Genomic DNA, 15,730 nt, shown 5'->3' on the forward strand with positions numbered 1-15,730 from the left:
ACGTAACGTTTCCGTTCTCTCCTTCGGGGAACAAGGGTTACATACCTAACTGAGACGTTCCCCATCAAGCTCCAGCTCCTTGTCGTGAGAATAGAGTGAAGGGCCAGCCTAATGCAAGAATACTAAGGTACACTGTGTAACATATCCCAGATGGAATATGTGACACAGCGCCTACCCGCAGGGAGGACTTAAAATACACATATTACCTGAGTACGGGATGCATATGGAAAGCTTATAGGTATCCAGCCTGCAGGGTGGAATTGCCCAACCGGGGAACCATGCACATGGAGGCACCTAACCGATCACGAGGGCTGACCAACCAGGCATGTATTCTGGTGATGGCATCAACAGTGCAGGAGGAACTCAGGGTCTATGGAGAGCTCATCTGAGTAAAATAGCACACGTATCCAGTCCATGGAGTGGAATGGCGCAACAAGCAATGACACAGAGCAGGTCCTACTTACTGGCTACTGGGAGTGCGTACACGAGAGGACACTGGCTCTACAGGGAGATTGTAGAATCTCATGAAAGTGTTAGGTGTCGCCCAGCCTGCAGCTCTACAGATATCTGTTAGCGAGGCGCCATGCGCTAGAGCCCAGGAGGAAGCCACACTCCTGGTGGGAGTGTGCCTTCACCCCTAGGGGGCATGGCAGGTCCTGTGCCTGGTAAGCCAAGACAATGGCATCCACTATCCAGTGAGACAACCTCTGCTTGGAGAAGGTTCACCACCTGATCCCTGAAAGGAGTGGTGGGAACCTTGGGCACACATCCAGGCCGGGGTCTCAAGATGATGTGAGAGTTAGCCGGCCCGATTTCCAGGCACGCTTCATCAACCGAAAATGCCTGCAGGTCCCTTACCCTCTTGATGGAGGCCAAAGCAACCGGGAGCGCCGTCCCCGCGGCCAGCTGTGTGCTAGTGCATCCGAGCCGAGGGTCCCCTCAGTCAGGGAGTAAAACAAGCGGCAGTGGGAAGTGTCTGGGGAGGCAAATAGATCTACCTGTGTGTCGCCAAACTGTTCCCAAATAAGCTGAACCTTCTGGGGATGGAGTCTCCATTCCCCAGGATAAAGCCGTAGTCGTGAGAGCTCGTCGGCTGCACGATTCAGGTCTCCCGGGATTTGAATGGCTCAAAGCGACCTTAGATGCTTCTGACTCCATAGGAGGTGTAAGAAAAAATTATGTGGACATCGAAGATCTCAAAAATTAAGTTTATTACAGCATAGCAGGCAAGGTACACAAAGCACCTTGGGTTCACCGGCGTCAGAATGAACCCAGATCATCCAAATCTTAAACCTTTTATCCTGTTCTTAATGTAAATGAAGTTGCTCTTGTTGCAACAGCTGTGGTCTGTATGTTAATGAAGTTGTGACACCCCATTGTCTGAGAAGGTTCTCTGTGTTCCACACCCAGTCCCATTCTACAATTGACTACCATTTGTTCAGGAGGTGATCAACCCAAATGGTGAAGAAACAATATAACTTGACTTTCTTTAATCTCTATGATAATTAAGCCATTTTGGGGATGAGCTCATTCTAAAATATATTTTGGAGTGGAATCTGGGACGAGGCAGACTACAATTTCTTACAGAGGAGATGGTGTGCAAGTTGCGACATACGGCGGGAGCGCAGACCACCTTGATGATTGATGTACGCTACTGTCACCATGTTGTCTGAACGGACCAGTACATGCTTGCCCTCCAGCAACGTCCGAAAACGGTGCAGAACTAGACGTACGGCCAGCAACTGGAGGCAATTGACATGCCATAGGCGCTGGGATCCTGTCCAGGAGCCAGCGACAGCATTCCCATTGCACATGGCACCCCAACCCGTGGTGGAGGCATCTGTTAACACAACAACATGCTTGGAAACTCGGTCAAAGGGAACTCCGGCCCGTAGAAAAGAGAGGTTCGACCACGGGGTGAAAGTTTGACGGCAGGCCCGAGTGACTAGCACCCGGAACTTGCCCTGTTGCCATGCCCATCTCAGGACTCGATCGCGAAGCCAGTGCTGAAGACGTCTCATATGAAACAGTCCGAGCGGCGTGACTGCCTCTGCGGATACCATGTGCCCCACGACCCTCTGAAATAACTTTAGTGGAAGTTACTCTTGCCCTTGAATTGACTCAGGCAATTCAGCAGTTACTGTACGCGCTCGCTCATAAGCTGCGCATACATGGCGACCGAGGCGATTTCCATACCAAGAAAAGAGATCCTCTGCACAGGGGAGAATTTGTTCTTTTCCCAGTTGACCCGAAGGCCCAGACGGACGAGGTCCAGGTCCGTGTTTGCAAACCTGCTCTCGAGAGTGAGCTAGAATCAGCCAGTCGTCGCGATGTTTCAGGATGCGAACCCAGTGTTGTCTGAGTGGCACAAGGGCTGCCTCGACGATCTTCGTGAAGACGCGAGGAGACAGGGCTAACCCGAATGGGAGTACCGTGTACTGATATGCCTGCCCCTCGAAAGCAAACCGAAGAAACGGTCTATGTCGAGGAAGAATGGAGACATGAAACTACGCATCCTTCTGGTCGATCGCTGTAAACTAATCCAATGGACGAACGCATTCGAAAATGCGTTTGGCTGTCAACATCTTGAATGGAAGCCTGTGAAGGGTTCGGTTCAAGACGCGCAGGTCCAGGATAGGTCGTAACCCACCCTTCTTCTTGGGTACAATGAAGTAGGGGCTGCAGAAGCCAGACTTCATCTCGGCTGGAGGGACAGTCTCAATCGCACCCTTCGCCAGTAGGGCGGCGACCTCCGCACGCATGACAGGGGCATTGCCACCCACCATGGTATAGCGGACTCCCTGAAAGCGGGGAGGAGACTGTGCGAACTGAATCGCATAGCCGAGCCCCCAGCGGGACGGATTGGGAAGCTCTAGCCAGGCTCCCAAAAACTGAACCAGTGGGGGCATTGGAACTACAGGCATACCCACGATAGGGCAGCGATGCCGAATGACCGGGCCAGACATGGGAGGCGTAGCGTCCCGGTGTGGGGGCATGGTCAAGTTCCTCGTCCTGACAGAGGAGGCCAGGGAAGGACGAGCGTTCCGCAGCGGCCTATTCTGACAGGGGTCTGGTGACAGAGGAGGACGAGAGTGGCGAGGCATAGCATCGCACACTGCCATCCGCGGCCTCTTGGGGCTCGGAGGAAGGGGAGTAAGTTCTTTCTTTAACAGTTTTAGGGTGCCGCCCACCGTGAGGCCAGCAGCTGGGTAAGGAGAACAAAGGATTCTCCCCCGGCCCTCCAGTGGTCCTGCTACCAGCATGGCCATGGCATGCAGGACGGAGGCGGCCTGTCACGCATAGGCTTTGGCCATGAGAGTGGACGAAAACCTACAGGCCTTGGAGGGGTGTTTTGGGTCACCGTGCTCTGGGGACACAATTGCATTGCCACAGCGCGCTCCACCAGGGGGGGACCCCAGTGTACCTGTTGGCCGCCGTGCCATCGAGGGAAGAGAAGGCGGAGGACACCGCCGGGCTATGGGAAGTCACTGGGGACTTCCATGACCTGGTGACCTCCTGATGCACTTCCAAGAAGAAAGGTACTGGTGGCGGATGCTAGCGGGTGCCAATACGCATCATCCACCGGAGCCCCGAATGAAACACTGGGTCCCCGAGAGGAACCAGGCTCCTCCGGAAGCTCCACGGCTTGCGATGTGCAGTGGGGTGTGGCCCGAGGAAGATTCGTCGGGTTGTTTCACATCGTAGCCCTCAGATCACCCTGGCCACCAGCCAAAGTATCCCCTATCGAGGAGGAGATAAATTGGGGTGTGGCATTGAGTCATTGAGTCTCGATCTTAACACCACGATGGTCATGTTCCTGCAATGAGAACACGAGTCATCCACGAGCGCTGTCTGAGCGTCATTAAAGCCCAAACACGCTAGACATCGCTCGTGACCGTCAGGCGGATGGACCATGCGCCCACATCCAGAAACACACTGGCGAGACATCTTTAAATGTCTCTTTTAGAGACATCTTTTAAATCTGCGGTGCAAATTCCGCAGACCCATGGTATTTTCATACCATTGGCTCGTTTTCTAATAACTCGAATGTGATAGGGCTCTCTAGTGAAACCCCTATTCGTCAGTCTCTGACTTAACTTGTAGTGACTAACTGAAAGGGAACTGAAAATACAGTAGAGGGGATTTTTACGAATAAAGACTTAAATCATGAATTTCTTGAAAACGACTTTGTTTACTTTTCATATTAGTGTTCCTCCTTTTAATAAAAAAAAAATATAAATATAAATTAATGTATTGAACAGCATTAGTGATAAAGTGATTTATTAGTCGCTTGGTATTGTCAATGGGTGGTTAACCATTTTTGCTTTCAGTCTGTTTTGTGTGTGTGTGTGTGTGTGTGTGTGTGTGTGTGTGTGTGTGTGTGTGTGTGTGTGTGTGTGTGTGTATACCTAATTCACCATATTTTGTGGACAAATTTGGACCAAGTGACCTGACAAAATCTCCCATAACCTCATTTTGGGGACATACTCATTTGTAAAAATGCTATAAAATTAATGTAAAGAAAGTTTTTTTTTTTTTTAAGCATAAAATGCAGAAAGTTTTGCTGGGTTTCATGTGGCCGGTTAGTTGAGAAATCTATGGTATAATGGGGATTTAATAGTGTACAAGCCATTTGCTTTTTTAAATGACTTTACTGCAATCCAAACAGAGCCCTAGCAGGGTTAAGGATGGTTTTATTGCCAATTACAAAAACTGTTACCTTCTATTTACAACATACACAAGTCTAAGGAACCGTTGTCGATATATATCTCTCTGGGCAGATGAACAGCCTCTGGACACACAGAAAAAGAGAAAATCTGTTCTCCGATAATCTCTTCTTGTATGCCCTTTTTGCCATTGTCTTTCCAAAGGCAAGCTTTATTTTGAAGATTGTATGTGGCACGGGGCCACATTGTTCCACATGTGGCCGTCTGGCTGTCAAACCCGGAGGGAGAGTGTCTCTTTTTTATGTCTCTGCTCATGAACCTTGCCACATAATCTTTCAGTCTTTCACCTCTCTACTTAATAGACCATTTCCTATTTTATTTCTTCTTACTCTCTTTTGCTTTCAGCGATATGACTAGTTGACTAGTGTGAAAAACATGGTCTGCAAGTAAGGCAAAAAACAGATTTTGTAACAAGGGGATATTCTTGGCCTACCCTAAATGCTTTAGCTGTATATAATGTAATAAAATATTACTACATTTGACTTTTATTAGATACATGTATCAGATATATCAGTTTAATGCTGTTGTAGACTGGTTCCGCTCCCTCTAACTTTATTAAAGAGGAGTTTAATCGCTTTTACATAATTGTTATTGACTATTCTGGCTGCTCCAAAAGATGTGGGATTCTTTCTGTTGGTCTTCCAAAAGGTCCTTCCTCTGTTCTCATTTTCTCTCCCCTCTTCCTAATTTTTTCCTCTCATTTCCATTTCCTCTCTCTCCAGATTTTTTTCCAGTTTGAGATTTTCCACCCACCCACAAGCTGTGTTCATGTATTTGGACTGTCGACTGCACGTTGCATTTTATCTACATCTCTTTGGTGTGTCTTCTCATTGTTTTATAACACATAAATGCACCCAAGCAGTGAGTGCTTATACAAGTTTTGACACTGCAATGAAAGAGAAATTGGCCCTCTGTCATTAGTCAAGTTGGGTATTTCATCTGTGTGTATATTGCTAATGAATTAGAGTTAAAGGTGCAGCGTGTACTTTTTGTGGCATTAGGAGCATCAAATTTAATAAAAAAAAAATATATATATTTCTTCCAAATATGTTTCCCTAAACACTGACTCCACCCTGCCCTGTGTCTTCCACTACTCTCACTGCTTTTCCACTACAGTCTTATTAATGTATATTTGATGTTTATTGCAAACTATTCAGATGTATATAAATATAGGTTGTTTCAGAGTGTACAGAGACTATACTCAGTTACATCATTTGCAATGCTTCATGGGAGTGGGTGGTCACTGTTGAGCACTATTCCCATGATTCCTGTTTCCATGGTAACAGTTACTTCTCTGGTTCGTGGATCTCCTTCAGGATTGTGGGTAGCGTAGTTTTACCAGGAATTCCACAATAATACGTATTTATTTATTTAGTTGACCTAAAGCGTGCCATCACACAACCTCACTTGAACTTCCCCTTGTTTTCTGCAGAGTAATTGATTGGGTTTTCTTTTTCTTTTAAATTATAGAACAAAAATATGGGTAAAAAACGGGTGTGGACCCATCTTATAATACAAATGTAATGTATTAAAACAGCAGATAACTCAATAGGCAATACATATTTCACTCATCTTAATAAAAAATGCAGGTTATTATACAAATTTCACTTGCTTTTATTCGCTTTTAGTGAAAGGGTGATTTGAGAAAATAGTGTATTGACAATAATATAAATTTATTGTAGCAAAGCTGTTTCTAATAAAATCATGCTAGGCAGGTGTAGTATAAATATATATTAATAAACACATTCTCATTTTGTCAGTGAGTTATTTTCATACTCTGTTTGCTTGCTTATTTGTTACTGCTATGGCTTTAATATGTTGTATTCCAATGTCCAATGATATCAGCTCCACTGACAACTGTTTATCTAGAATGCTGGCTTCCCGACAAATGACCCAAAAGATTATGTCTTATTATTAGTCAGTGTTTCACTGGAAGAAACTTAGCTGTGTCGGATCAAGAGGAAAGAGGCTTTTGAAACCTTTCAGTGCTATTTATCAGTAATATGATTTAATTTGATCTTTAAAATAAAAGAAAAAAAAATACAATTACAGTATTCCAGATATCATGCTTTTTGGTACGAAAACTTCTTTATAATGCAATTTGGATTTAATGAGGTTGTTCGTCATATGTAATACCTACATTATAATTCATCCAGTGTTGCAGCTTTATAAGAAAAAAACACCTACCACAGTCTATATAGACAGATTTCAAGGGCAGCAGGCAGGTGTCTCAATCTGGGTTTAAATTAAGTGTTTTTTCCTGCCTCATGTTCCTGGGTCTGTAATGGGCCTGAGATGTGTTAATTTGGCCTGTTGAGGGCTCAGGGAGTGAGGGTCCATTTTTGGCTCAGTCCTTACTGTGATTAAAAGCTTCCATCATACAAAAGTGGAGAATCAAGTGGAAAATAATGTTCTTCCAGCAACTACACTCAGTATGAGGATGTGGTCAGCCTGCTTGTTCATAATGGAGGATATACATCCAGAGATATTAAAAGGGAGAGGAGATGGACCACACATATAAAAATGAATGGCAGAAATTGTAATGCTCAGCATGGCGACTCTAGGAATGGAAGTTGTGCACAGTTGAAATATATACGCACAGCTGACAAAAAAGTTGACTGCACTGACTGAAAGTCTCATATGGACTTTGTTTGCATGTGGCTAAGCTAACTACAACACTGTTTGCTCTGTCGCACTAAATGCATCTGATCTTTTCCCTCATCTCTGCAGAAACTGATGCGATCTTCAGTTTTCCACATGTTCATCCTCAGTATGGTGGCCGTTGACGTGATTGTAGCTGCTAGCAATTACCACAAGGGCGAGGACCATAAACTCACCAATGACGAGTTCTACCTGGCTGAGGTGAGACCTGTCAAAACTGGCACTTAGAAATGGCTCTGGAGCTTATTTTCTTTTATGTTTTTATTTTTTATTTTATTTTATGTGTTGTGTACAGCAATGAGATTGCACTGAAAAGTAATTATTGTTAATGATTATTAAATATTTTAATAATATATGGAATAAAAATAAATGTATTTTTCACTAGGGAGTATTTATCTGATTCCTAAAATGGATGCCCCAGATGTTACTAGTCACACCCTGATCACTTTTCATGCTAGGTGCTACGAATGCTGCATAATTTGAATCCCACTGTGAAAGTCTTCACGGCTTTTACAGATATTCATTGGAGTGTCAAGATGCTACTTGATAATGAACATTTGAAAATGATACATTTCTTGTCATATTCTTGCATTCTAGGGTGGGCTTTCTGCTCTTTCTTTGTCTTGGCAATGTGTATTAGTTTTAAAAGACACAATTTTACTCTGTTATGTCATCTGTTGTGAGATGAGCAAAATAACCATATTTTTATTGCACTCAAATGCGTCAGCAGATAAGACTTTTGCTGAAAGCTCATATAAACATATCCTCATCATTTTCTGTCGCCTTAAAAACCCTGAGATTAAATCAACTGAGTGACAACGTAGGCGCAAACAGCTTGTGGGCAACACTCCATTTTAACTAGTGCCGGGTAGGTACGTGTGTGTGTGTGTGTGTGTGTGTGTATGTGTCCTGTTTGCCACGCACTGCCTCTGCAATTAGTATGCAGGTGGCACAGTGGCCACCCGCCCACTCCAAGCTGAAAGACGGAGATAAGGAGAAAAAGGCACCCCACATATTCACAGGCCGATCCATCTCATCATTAATCCAAACTGCTCTTTATTTGGATCAGACCAAATGGGGGAAAACTGGGGAACACTAGTTTTGTGTTCTGTCTTCTGTTGACATTCCTGTGCCTAAATGCATCTCACTATGATTGCATTCCTACAGTATATACTGTGTCTTCTAAATGTAAAGCAAAGTTATTGTGAATGGAAATTATTCTTCAGCCTTCTTTGTTTGAATGTTCATGTATTCACATACCGTACATATTCCCTTTGCAAAAACCAAGGACTCTAGGGACACTTAAAATGCAATCACTAAGAAATGGGGCACACAAGGAACAGCTCTCCATTATCATACTTCCTGCCTCTTTCTGCTGTTTTCAGGTCGCCTTCACTGTGCTGTTTGATTTGGAGGCTCTTCTGAAAATCTGGTGTTTGGGCTTCAATGGCTACATCAGTTCCTCTCTACACAAGTTTGAGTCACTGCTTGTAGTGGGAACCACCCTGCACATCTATCCTGATCTTTACCACTCACAGTTCACCTACTTCCAGGTTAGAGACAGTTACTGATCCAAAGATCATATGGAAGTAGTCATTGCTGAAATTTATCATGCAAGTATTCAAGCAAACCTGCATACATGTTCCCTAATACTGCCTAAATGAATCTATGGTGTAGCGTTGAAAGCTTAGGATGTGAGACCAATAAAAACATTGGTCATTTGAGAGAAGAAACTCATGTTGACTTGATTTAGTTACATTTTTCATCAGTACTGTCATCTACCAACATGTCAACATGCTGAATTAAGACAAAATTGCAGTGTTTGTAAATCAATAAGCTCTCTATCATCTTTCGATAGCACCCTATCTTTTACGTCTCATGTTAATAATGTTACCTGGTCTGCTTACTACCATCTTCGAAACATCAACCGTCTGCGTCCTTTCCTCACAGCTCTGGAACAGCTCTCCGTAATATTGATTCCTTCTCACATTTTAAATCCAAACTCAAAACCCATCTGTTTAGAATAGCTTACTCCCTCTGATTACAACAGCATTGTCTTTTTTAATTGTATTGCATTTCATTGTTTTTACTTAAATATTGTTATTGTCTTGTTGATGATGTATGGTGACCTTGAGTGTCAAGAAAGGCGCCTATAAATAAAATGCATAATGATAATAATAATAATCTTTCAAACTGCTCAGATTAGTTTTCAGATATAATTAACTCTGATAGCAGTGTTTTGAGAAATTACGCACAGAAAAGTTTATTTTTATTTTAGTGAGACCATGACATGTGTAGCCAGAGCATTTGTAAAAGGCTCCTTGCATGAGTGCAGCACCTGCTAGATTCTGAGATGCTAATCATGCACTAATGCAGGGTAATAATAATGCATACTGGTGGCCATGGCGGAGCTGTTTTCATACATCTCCAGGCAGCTGCAGGGAATGGGAATGGATGAGACCCGCTCATGTTGACAAGCCTCATTAATGACACAACCTGCGCTCTCCCTCCAGTTTTCTCTCGGCAGGAGGGGTGGAGCTCCAACTGTGAATATTCATATCTGGGCTGATTATGAAGCTGCCATGAAAAAAAAAACCCCACATGATTCACCATGAGCAGTCACCATGTTAAATTTGATTTGGAAATGGCATTCTATATTTTTCCATCATTAGTGAAATTAATCATTGTCACAAATAGAAATGTCTGTCTTCAAACTCCTATTCTAAAACTTTTTGAACATAATTACTTCTTTGTATTATTGAATATTCTGTAATCTGTTTTTACATCTTATATTTACATTTTCATTTATGTAATTTATATATATTGTAGACATTCATTTCCCGAAGAAATTGTATTAGCTCCATTGTATTAGCGGCAAATAACTGCATTGAGCTGAGGTCATAAGTTTACATACACCTTGCAAAATATGCAGTTAATAATTTAATAAGCATTTTTAAAGACTGTGCAAGCTCCTTACTAGAAAGACCAGTCATGTAGTCATCCCTTAAGTTTAAAGGTCAAACTAAGCCTTTGAGTTTTGGTTTGCCATATACAATAAGTCTTACATTTATGTTTCTAGAGTGCCTAATTAGTACTTGATTTCCATTGGTTCTTAAACTACACAGTAAGAAATCTCTTGTACATTAAACAAAGTGTCCCTGAATAAAGTTCATCACCTTCCTTGGGAGAATTTTGTGTATTCCCTGGGAATCAAACTTACTAGCACAATACTTAAAAAATTCTGTGATTTGAAATAATTCAGAAAAAAAATCAAGATTATAACTGTCACTCAACACCATTAGATATTCACTGTGGCTTTAAGTCTCTCAAGTAACAAAACCCAAAAGAAGCACATTTGTTGATATGTTTATACGAGCGTATGGGACGCTCAAGGTGTTCAGGAGTAATGCAGTCAAGATGGTGGTGTGTGTAACAGGTGTTGTGTCGAATTCCGACCCCCTGCCAAATTATTACCCCCTTATTTGAAGTCAGTACCTGATTGCCTAATCCTAACCCCGCCCCTAATCCTAACCCCTCCCCCACAACTAATCCTAAACCTACCAATGCTAGGTGGGTAATAATTTGGCGGGGGTCGAAATTCGGCACAACACCTGTTAGAGAAACACGAGAGGGAATCCCAGTTTAACTTGTTTATTCAAAGGAGTTTTGTATATGTTACTTCACAAATGTGTGGTCTATAATATCAGTAAATGATAGAAACATTCAGTTATTAAGTAATATATAAATGTACATACATGGGTTAACTGCGTGCTGATTATATTAATAAAATAATAAAGTAAACAATGATACGCAGATTGCACGATCGTTGCGTATGCTCAATATTACAGCAGCAAACATACAATGTCATCAAACATTTTCAAACAATATTGAACAAACCGGGTGATCTATAACTAGGAAGTGACTATAATATCTTATAATCTAATACAACTACAATCAGATTTTGAGCTCAAATGATATGAAAACGGTTTGGTTTCACTTTGTGACGCAGTTTAAAATGTGTTCATTTTATGAGCAAATCTCGACATTCAGAACAATAATATCAATTACAAAGGCGAAATATATATGAAAACTCACCTGTAATCATTTACGCACTGAGAAAAAACATATACATTGTTGAATAACAGACCAGCCGGCCTGATTTGTAACTCAGCTGCCGATTTTGCATGGCCGCACCTGGCTGAGCGCCGTATAATACAAATCACTCAGGGGGCATGGTTAGGGCTTTTTCACAATGTTTGTTGTGCAGAAAGACCTCCTGAGGAATACTGGATGAGTTTTCTTCTTGTGATAGTTTTCATGATGGTATTTGTGCCAAAATTGTGTAATGAGATGCTTCGGTGGATATATTGGTTAGTTAGTGCTTTGAAAAATGTATTTATCATTCCTTAAGTAGGAAATACCTAAAATTAAATCCTTCCTTCTTTCCTGCAGGTTTTACGAGTGGTCCGTCTAATAAAGATCTCCCCAGCACTAGAGGATTTTGTGTATAAAATCTTCGGTCCAGGGAAGAAACTCGGCAGTCTAGTGGTGTTCACTGCCAGTCTGCTCATAGTGATGTCTGCCATCAGTCTGCAGATGTTCTGCTTTGTAGAGGACTTGGATCGTTTCACAACATTTCCACGGGTAAAGCTCCCTCTTTCTTGATACACTGAATGTAGTTGTGGATCAAAAGATGAAATGCTAAAACAATTTGGTCATGGAGGAACAAAATTAAGTCCTTGAAATCTGTGACATTTGATTGGAGATTTTGGTATTCTAACAATCTTTTGTGTGATTTAAATAGCCTAGATGTTAAAATACTTACAATTATCACGTCAGAAAAACACGGGTTAAATCTAGAGATTTCAGAAACCAGTGTGGACCAAAATATCTCTAAATATATTATAATACCTAATTTGTCAGTAGATGCAAGACTCTCTTCCAAGTTTTTTGATACTATGTGCTCATGAGAGGGGTTCTCATTAGTGGTGTCTTTTTATCCTCCGTTATTAGTGGGACTCCACTGATCCCAATGCGTACTGGGATTTGGAGGGGCTCACATAAACAGATGCTGCTCATTTCCAAGGCGGGTGGCACGATAACCATTGAAGATAATGATGTTTACCCAGCTCCCTTGTCAATAGACCTGTTGTAAAATTATCTTCATCTGCAGTCACTCAGAGACAGTGTGACTGTAACCAGGCTTGAGACCAGCTGAGTTTAGACCTTCATCTGACTTCCATGGAAAAACGACCATGAAAATGTGGTCTCAATACTCCGTAGGAGTCTGAGACCTGGTGCGCACTGTTTTTTTTGTTTTGCATCCATTTCAGTGAATGTTGTGCTCTGCCTTGTCTTATTTTTGTTGCTGCATTGTTAGTCAAGAATCCTTGTATATACATGAGAATATATTTAGGAAAAGCAACAAATGCAAAATTGTTACTCTGCTTTGTTAGTTTTCAAATTTCCATTTTGTTTGGGTGACACTTTTCAGAGACAGGACAATTAACGTCACCTGTCAAATTCACGAGTGTCATCTGTTATGCCTATTAACTATTAAAAGTCTAGTTCAACTAGAAATAAAGTTTTTTTTTCTCCTTCATGTTGTTCTAACGGCATACGACTTTCAGAATATCCAGACTGACTGGGGCTGCTATAAGTTATCTGACTCGTATGAAGCCATAGCATATTTAAATTTAACTGAGTATTTATAAGGAAGGACGTATTGTTGTTTTCTGATAAAAGAGAAATAATAAAAGAATACAGGCTGATCATTTCTGTTTCTATCCTGTAGGCATTTATGTCCATGTTCCAGATTCTTACTCAGGAGGGTTGGGTGGATGTCATGGACCAAACGCTGGTGGCAGTGGGACGGATGTGGGCTCCAATTGTGGCTATATACTTCATTCTCTACCACCTCTTTGCCACACTGGTAAATATGATTTGTTGTGCTTTTTCTGTAAGATAAAACAAAAGGGCTTCGATAGAGTGCTACAATGATGGCGTATTTTTGTTGGCCAACCTGGAAGTTAGCATCACCCTTGTTCTCTTGACAAAATACCCCAATATGATTTTTCCATTGGCTTTTTGAATATTGACAAAAACTTATGATACTTACACATTTTATTCATCATTATAATCTTCTCAAATTAACTTTTATATATTTTGAAGCCTAAATACAATTGCCATCTAACGTAATGTATCTATAAACGACTATAAACTAACTGCACTACAGTGACATTACTTGATCTCCACCATTAAGCTTCCAACAACTCGTTTGAATTAGAATAGTTTGCAAGAGCACGATTATAAACAATGAGGCTGTGAAAGTGGACTAGGGAGTTCGCTGTTATGATGTTTGATGTGCCTGAAACCTCTGTAGTCCAATTTAGCCACTTGTTAGCAACACCTTTTCAAGACAAGTAAAGACTTTAAAAAATCACTGATGTATTTTATGTTGTAGAATAAAATGTGAGAATATCTTGAGCTTGTGTTTACCACAGACCTTATTTCAGCCATTTAACCAAAAACCCATTGGCATCAGGACAAAAGTAATACTAACTTGTTTCCAGGTTTTGGCCTACAAAAATATGTCACCCCTTCAGTACTCTATTACACTGTGTTATCAAAATATAATTTTATTTGAATTTTTATCTACTTTGGAGCAACTGCACTGACACATACTATATAATGGTGGTGCAGACATACTGTATGATGTAATGGTGATGTGCAATGGAGTCTGAGACCACAATGAAAATCTGGGTTTTAAAATGTAATTCTGGAAACTAATCTAAAATCAAAATAAAAAAATGACAGGTGACGTATCAGCTCACAATTGTTGCTCTGGCATCTAATTCTGGAAACTAATCTAAAATGAAATAAAATAAAATGACAGGTGACATATCAGCTCACAGTTGTTTCTCTGTCATCTTTGGTGAGAGCATGTGGTCATGGGATTTACACAGGGTTTACACTTACAAGATAGCTAGCAGTGTGTGATGGAACATGTCTGAAGCCTGTTCTTCCTCATCACTTTTGCCATTCATTTTTGGCTTCTTGTAAAGGTCCCCAGTTCCATGTGTTACACATGCTCTATGTTTTCAGGGACACAGTAGCAAAGCAAATGCATCTAAAATGAAGACAGCTTGTGTTTGTGCCGGTGGGAGCCAACCAGACTATTAGAAAATGAATCATCCTTCATCCTCCTTTCCTTCTCTTGATCTTCTGGCTTACCTAGACTTCAAGAGAACATATTCAGAGATCCTTCAGCAGGTTGGATGTTAGTGAGAGCAGTTTTCCAGCCTCTAATGGCCAGTTTTGTGTGGTTTGAAAAGATGCTGCACTCTAGCTGCTGTCTAAAGTACTCAGGTACTTAGTGAGTGTGAATAAAGGTGATCAGTCTGTGTGTAGGACTTTCTGTAGAACAGAAATTGAGAACTGCTTGCTATGTTAAGCAGAGACTATAAGGACCTCAGTGGGGAAATCCTGGTTTGTTTTGTGACTATCAGACTGCTTGTAGCCTGAAAAACTGCCTGATTCAAGTAGTGTATGGAGTGGACATGGTTAAATTCCTATGCTGCCTACCAGCCATCAACAGAAAGAAGAGGAACAATACTTGCTTAGAAAGTGTCTCTGAAAACATCCTAACACACATGTATTTTCCAGTTGTCACACCTGACATCACACACACCCTTCACCCATATTTTTATCTTTAAAAAACACGTCTTTGGGGCTTTTCACAGCCACATCACGGCCCCTGTCACTCCCCATTACAGATATTACAGGCAAACATTTAGCCATTGGTGACTTGTTGTTGATGTTTTTTTGTTGTTGTTGTTTATTGAACCAACCATTGGAGCAGTTTATTGACATGATAAAGCTTCACAATGTAATGCACATGTACTCTGCGAAGATAATGAAATATTTGCACATGAAGTACTATAGATCCGTGTTTACCATTTCTTGGAAATGTCCTCTGTGGAGAACAAAATGTACTCTGGTCTTTTGACAAGTTTGAGTGAGTGAGTGAGGAGCAGCCATTTAAATTTGACGTTTGAATGAGAGCGCTCACTAATGACAGAACAGATCGAGCATGTAATCAAGACACGGCTGAATCATTTATTCATTTCCTGTCATGAAAAAAAAGAAAATATGATGAAAAGAAAAGAAGCAACGCCTAATGCATTTGAGGACAGCTTTAATTTGTCATTTAATATCAAAGCACTGATGACATCTAAGTCACAGTCAGCTGTGAATCCTTTATTGATCTACTACTGTAAATCATTATTTCGTTGTTGTCCTGAGCATACGTATACCTCTTGTATAGTATGCTGTTCATGGTG

General features: G+C 41.4%; 1 protein-coding gene across 1 annotated transcript in view; it reads left to right on the forward strand.

The window, feature by feature from the left end:
- Positions 1-15,730, forward strand: part of nalcn (sodium leak channel, non-selective) — a gene marked incomplete at its 3' end in the record, with an annotated part of 123,920 nt that overhangs the window by 40,579 nt on the left and 67,611 nt on the right. The window contains exons 13-16 of the mRNA XM_081367917.1: positions 7,458-7,589; positions 8,774-8,941; positions 11,841-12,032; positions 13,183-13,320. Of these exons, the coding sequence (XP_081224043.1) occupies positions 7,458-7,589; positions 8,774-8,941; positions 11,841-12,032; positions 13,183-13,320 (630 nt within the window). The remainder of the gene's footprint in view (positions 1-7,457; positions 7,590-8,773; positions 8,942-11,840; positions 12,033-13,182; positions 13,321-15,730) is intronic.

The sequence above is a fragment of the Scardinius erythrophthalmus genome (genome assembly GCF_964197995.2).
Source record: "Scardinius erythrophthalmus genome assembly, chromosome: 6".
NCBI classification, from domain to species: domain Eukaryota; kingdom Metazoa; phylum Chordata; class Actinopteri; order Cypriniformes; family Leuciscidae; genus Scardinius; species Scardinius erythrophthalmus.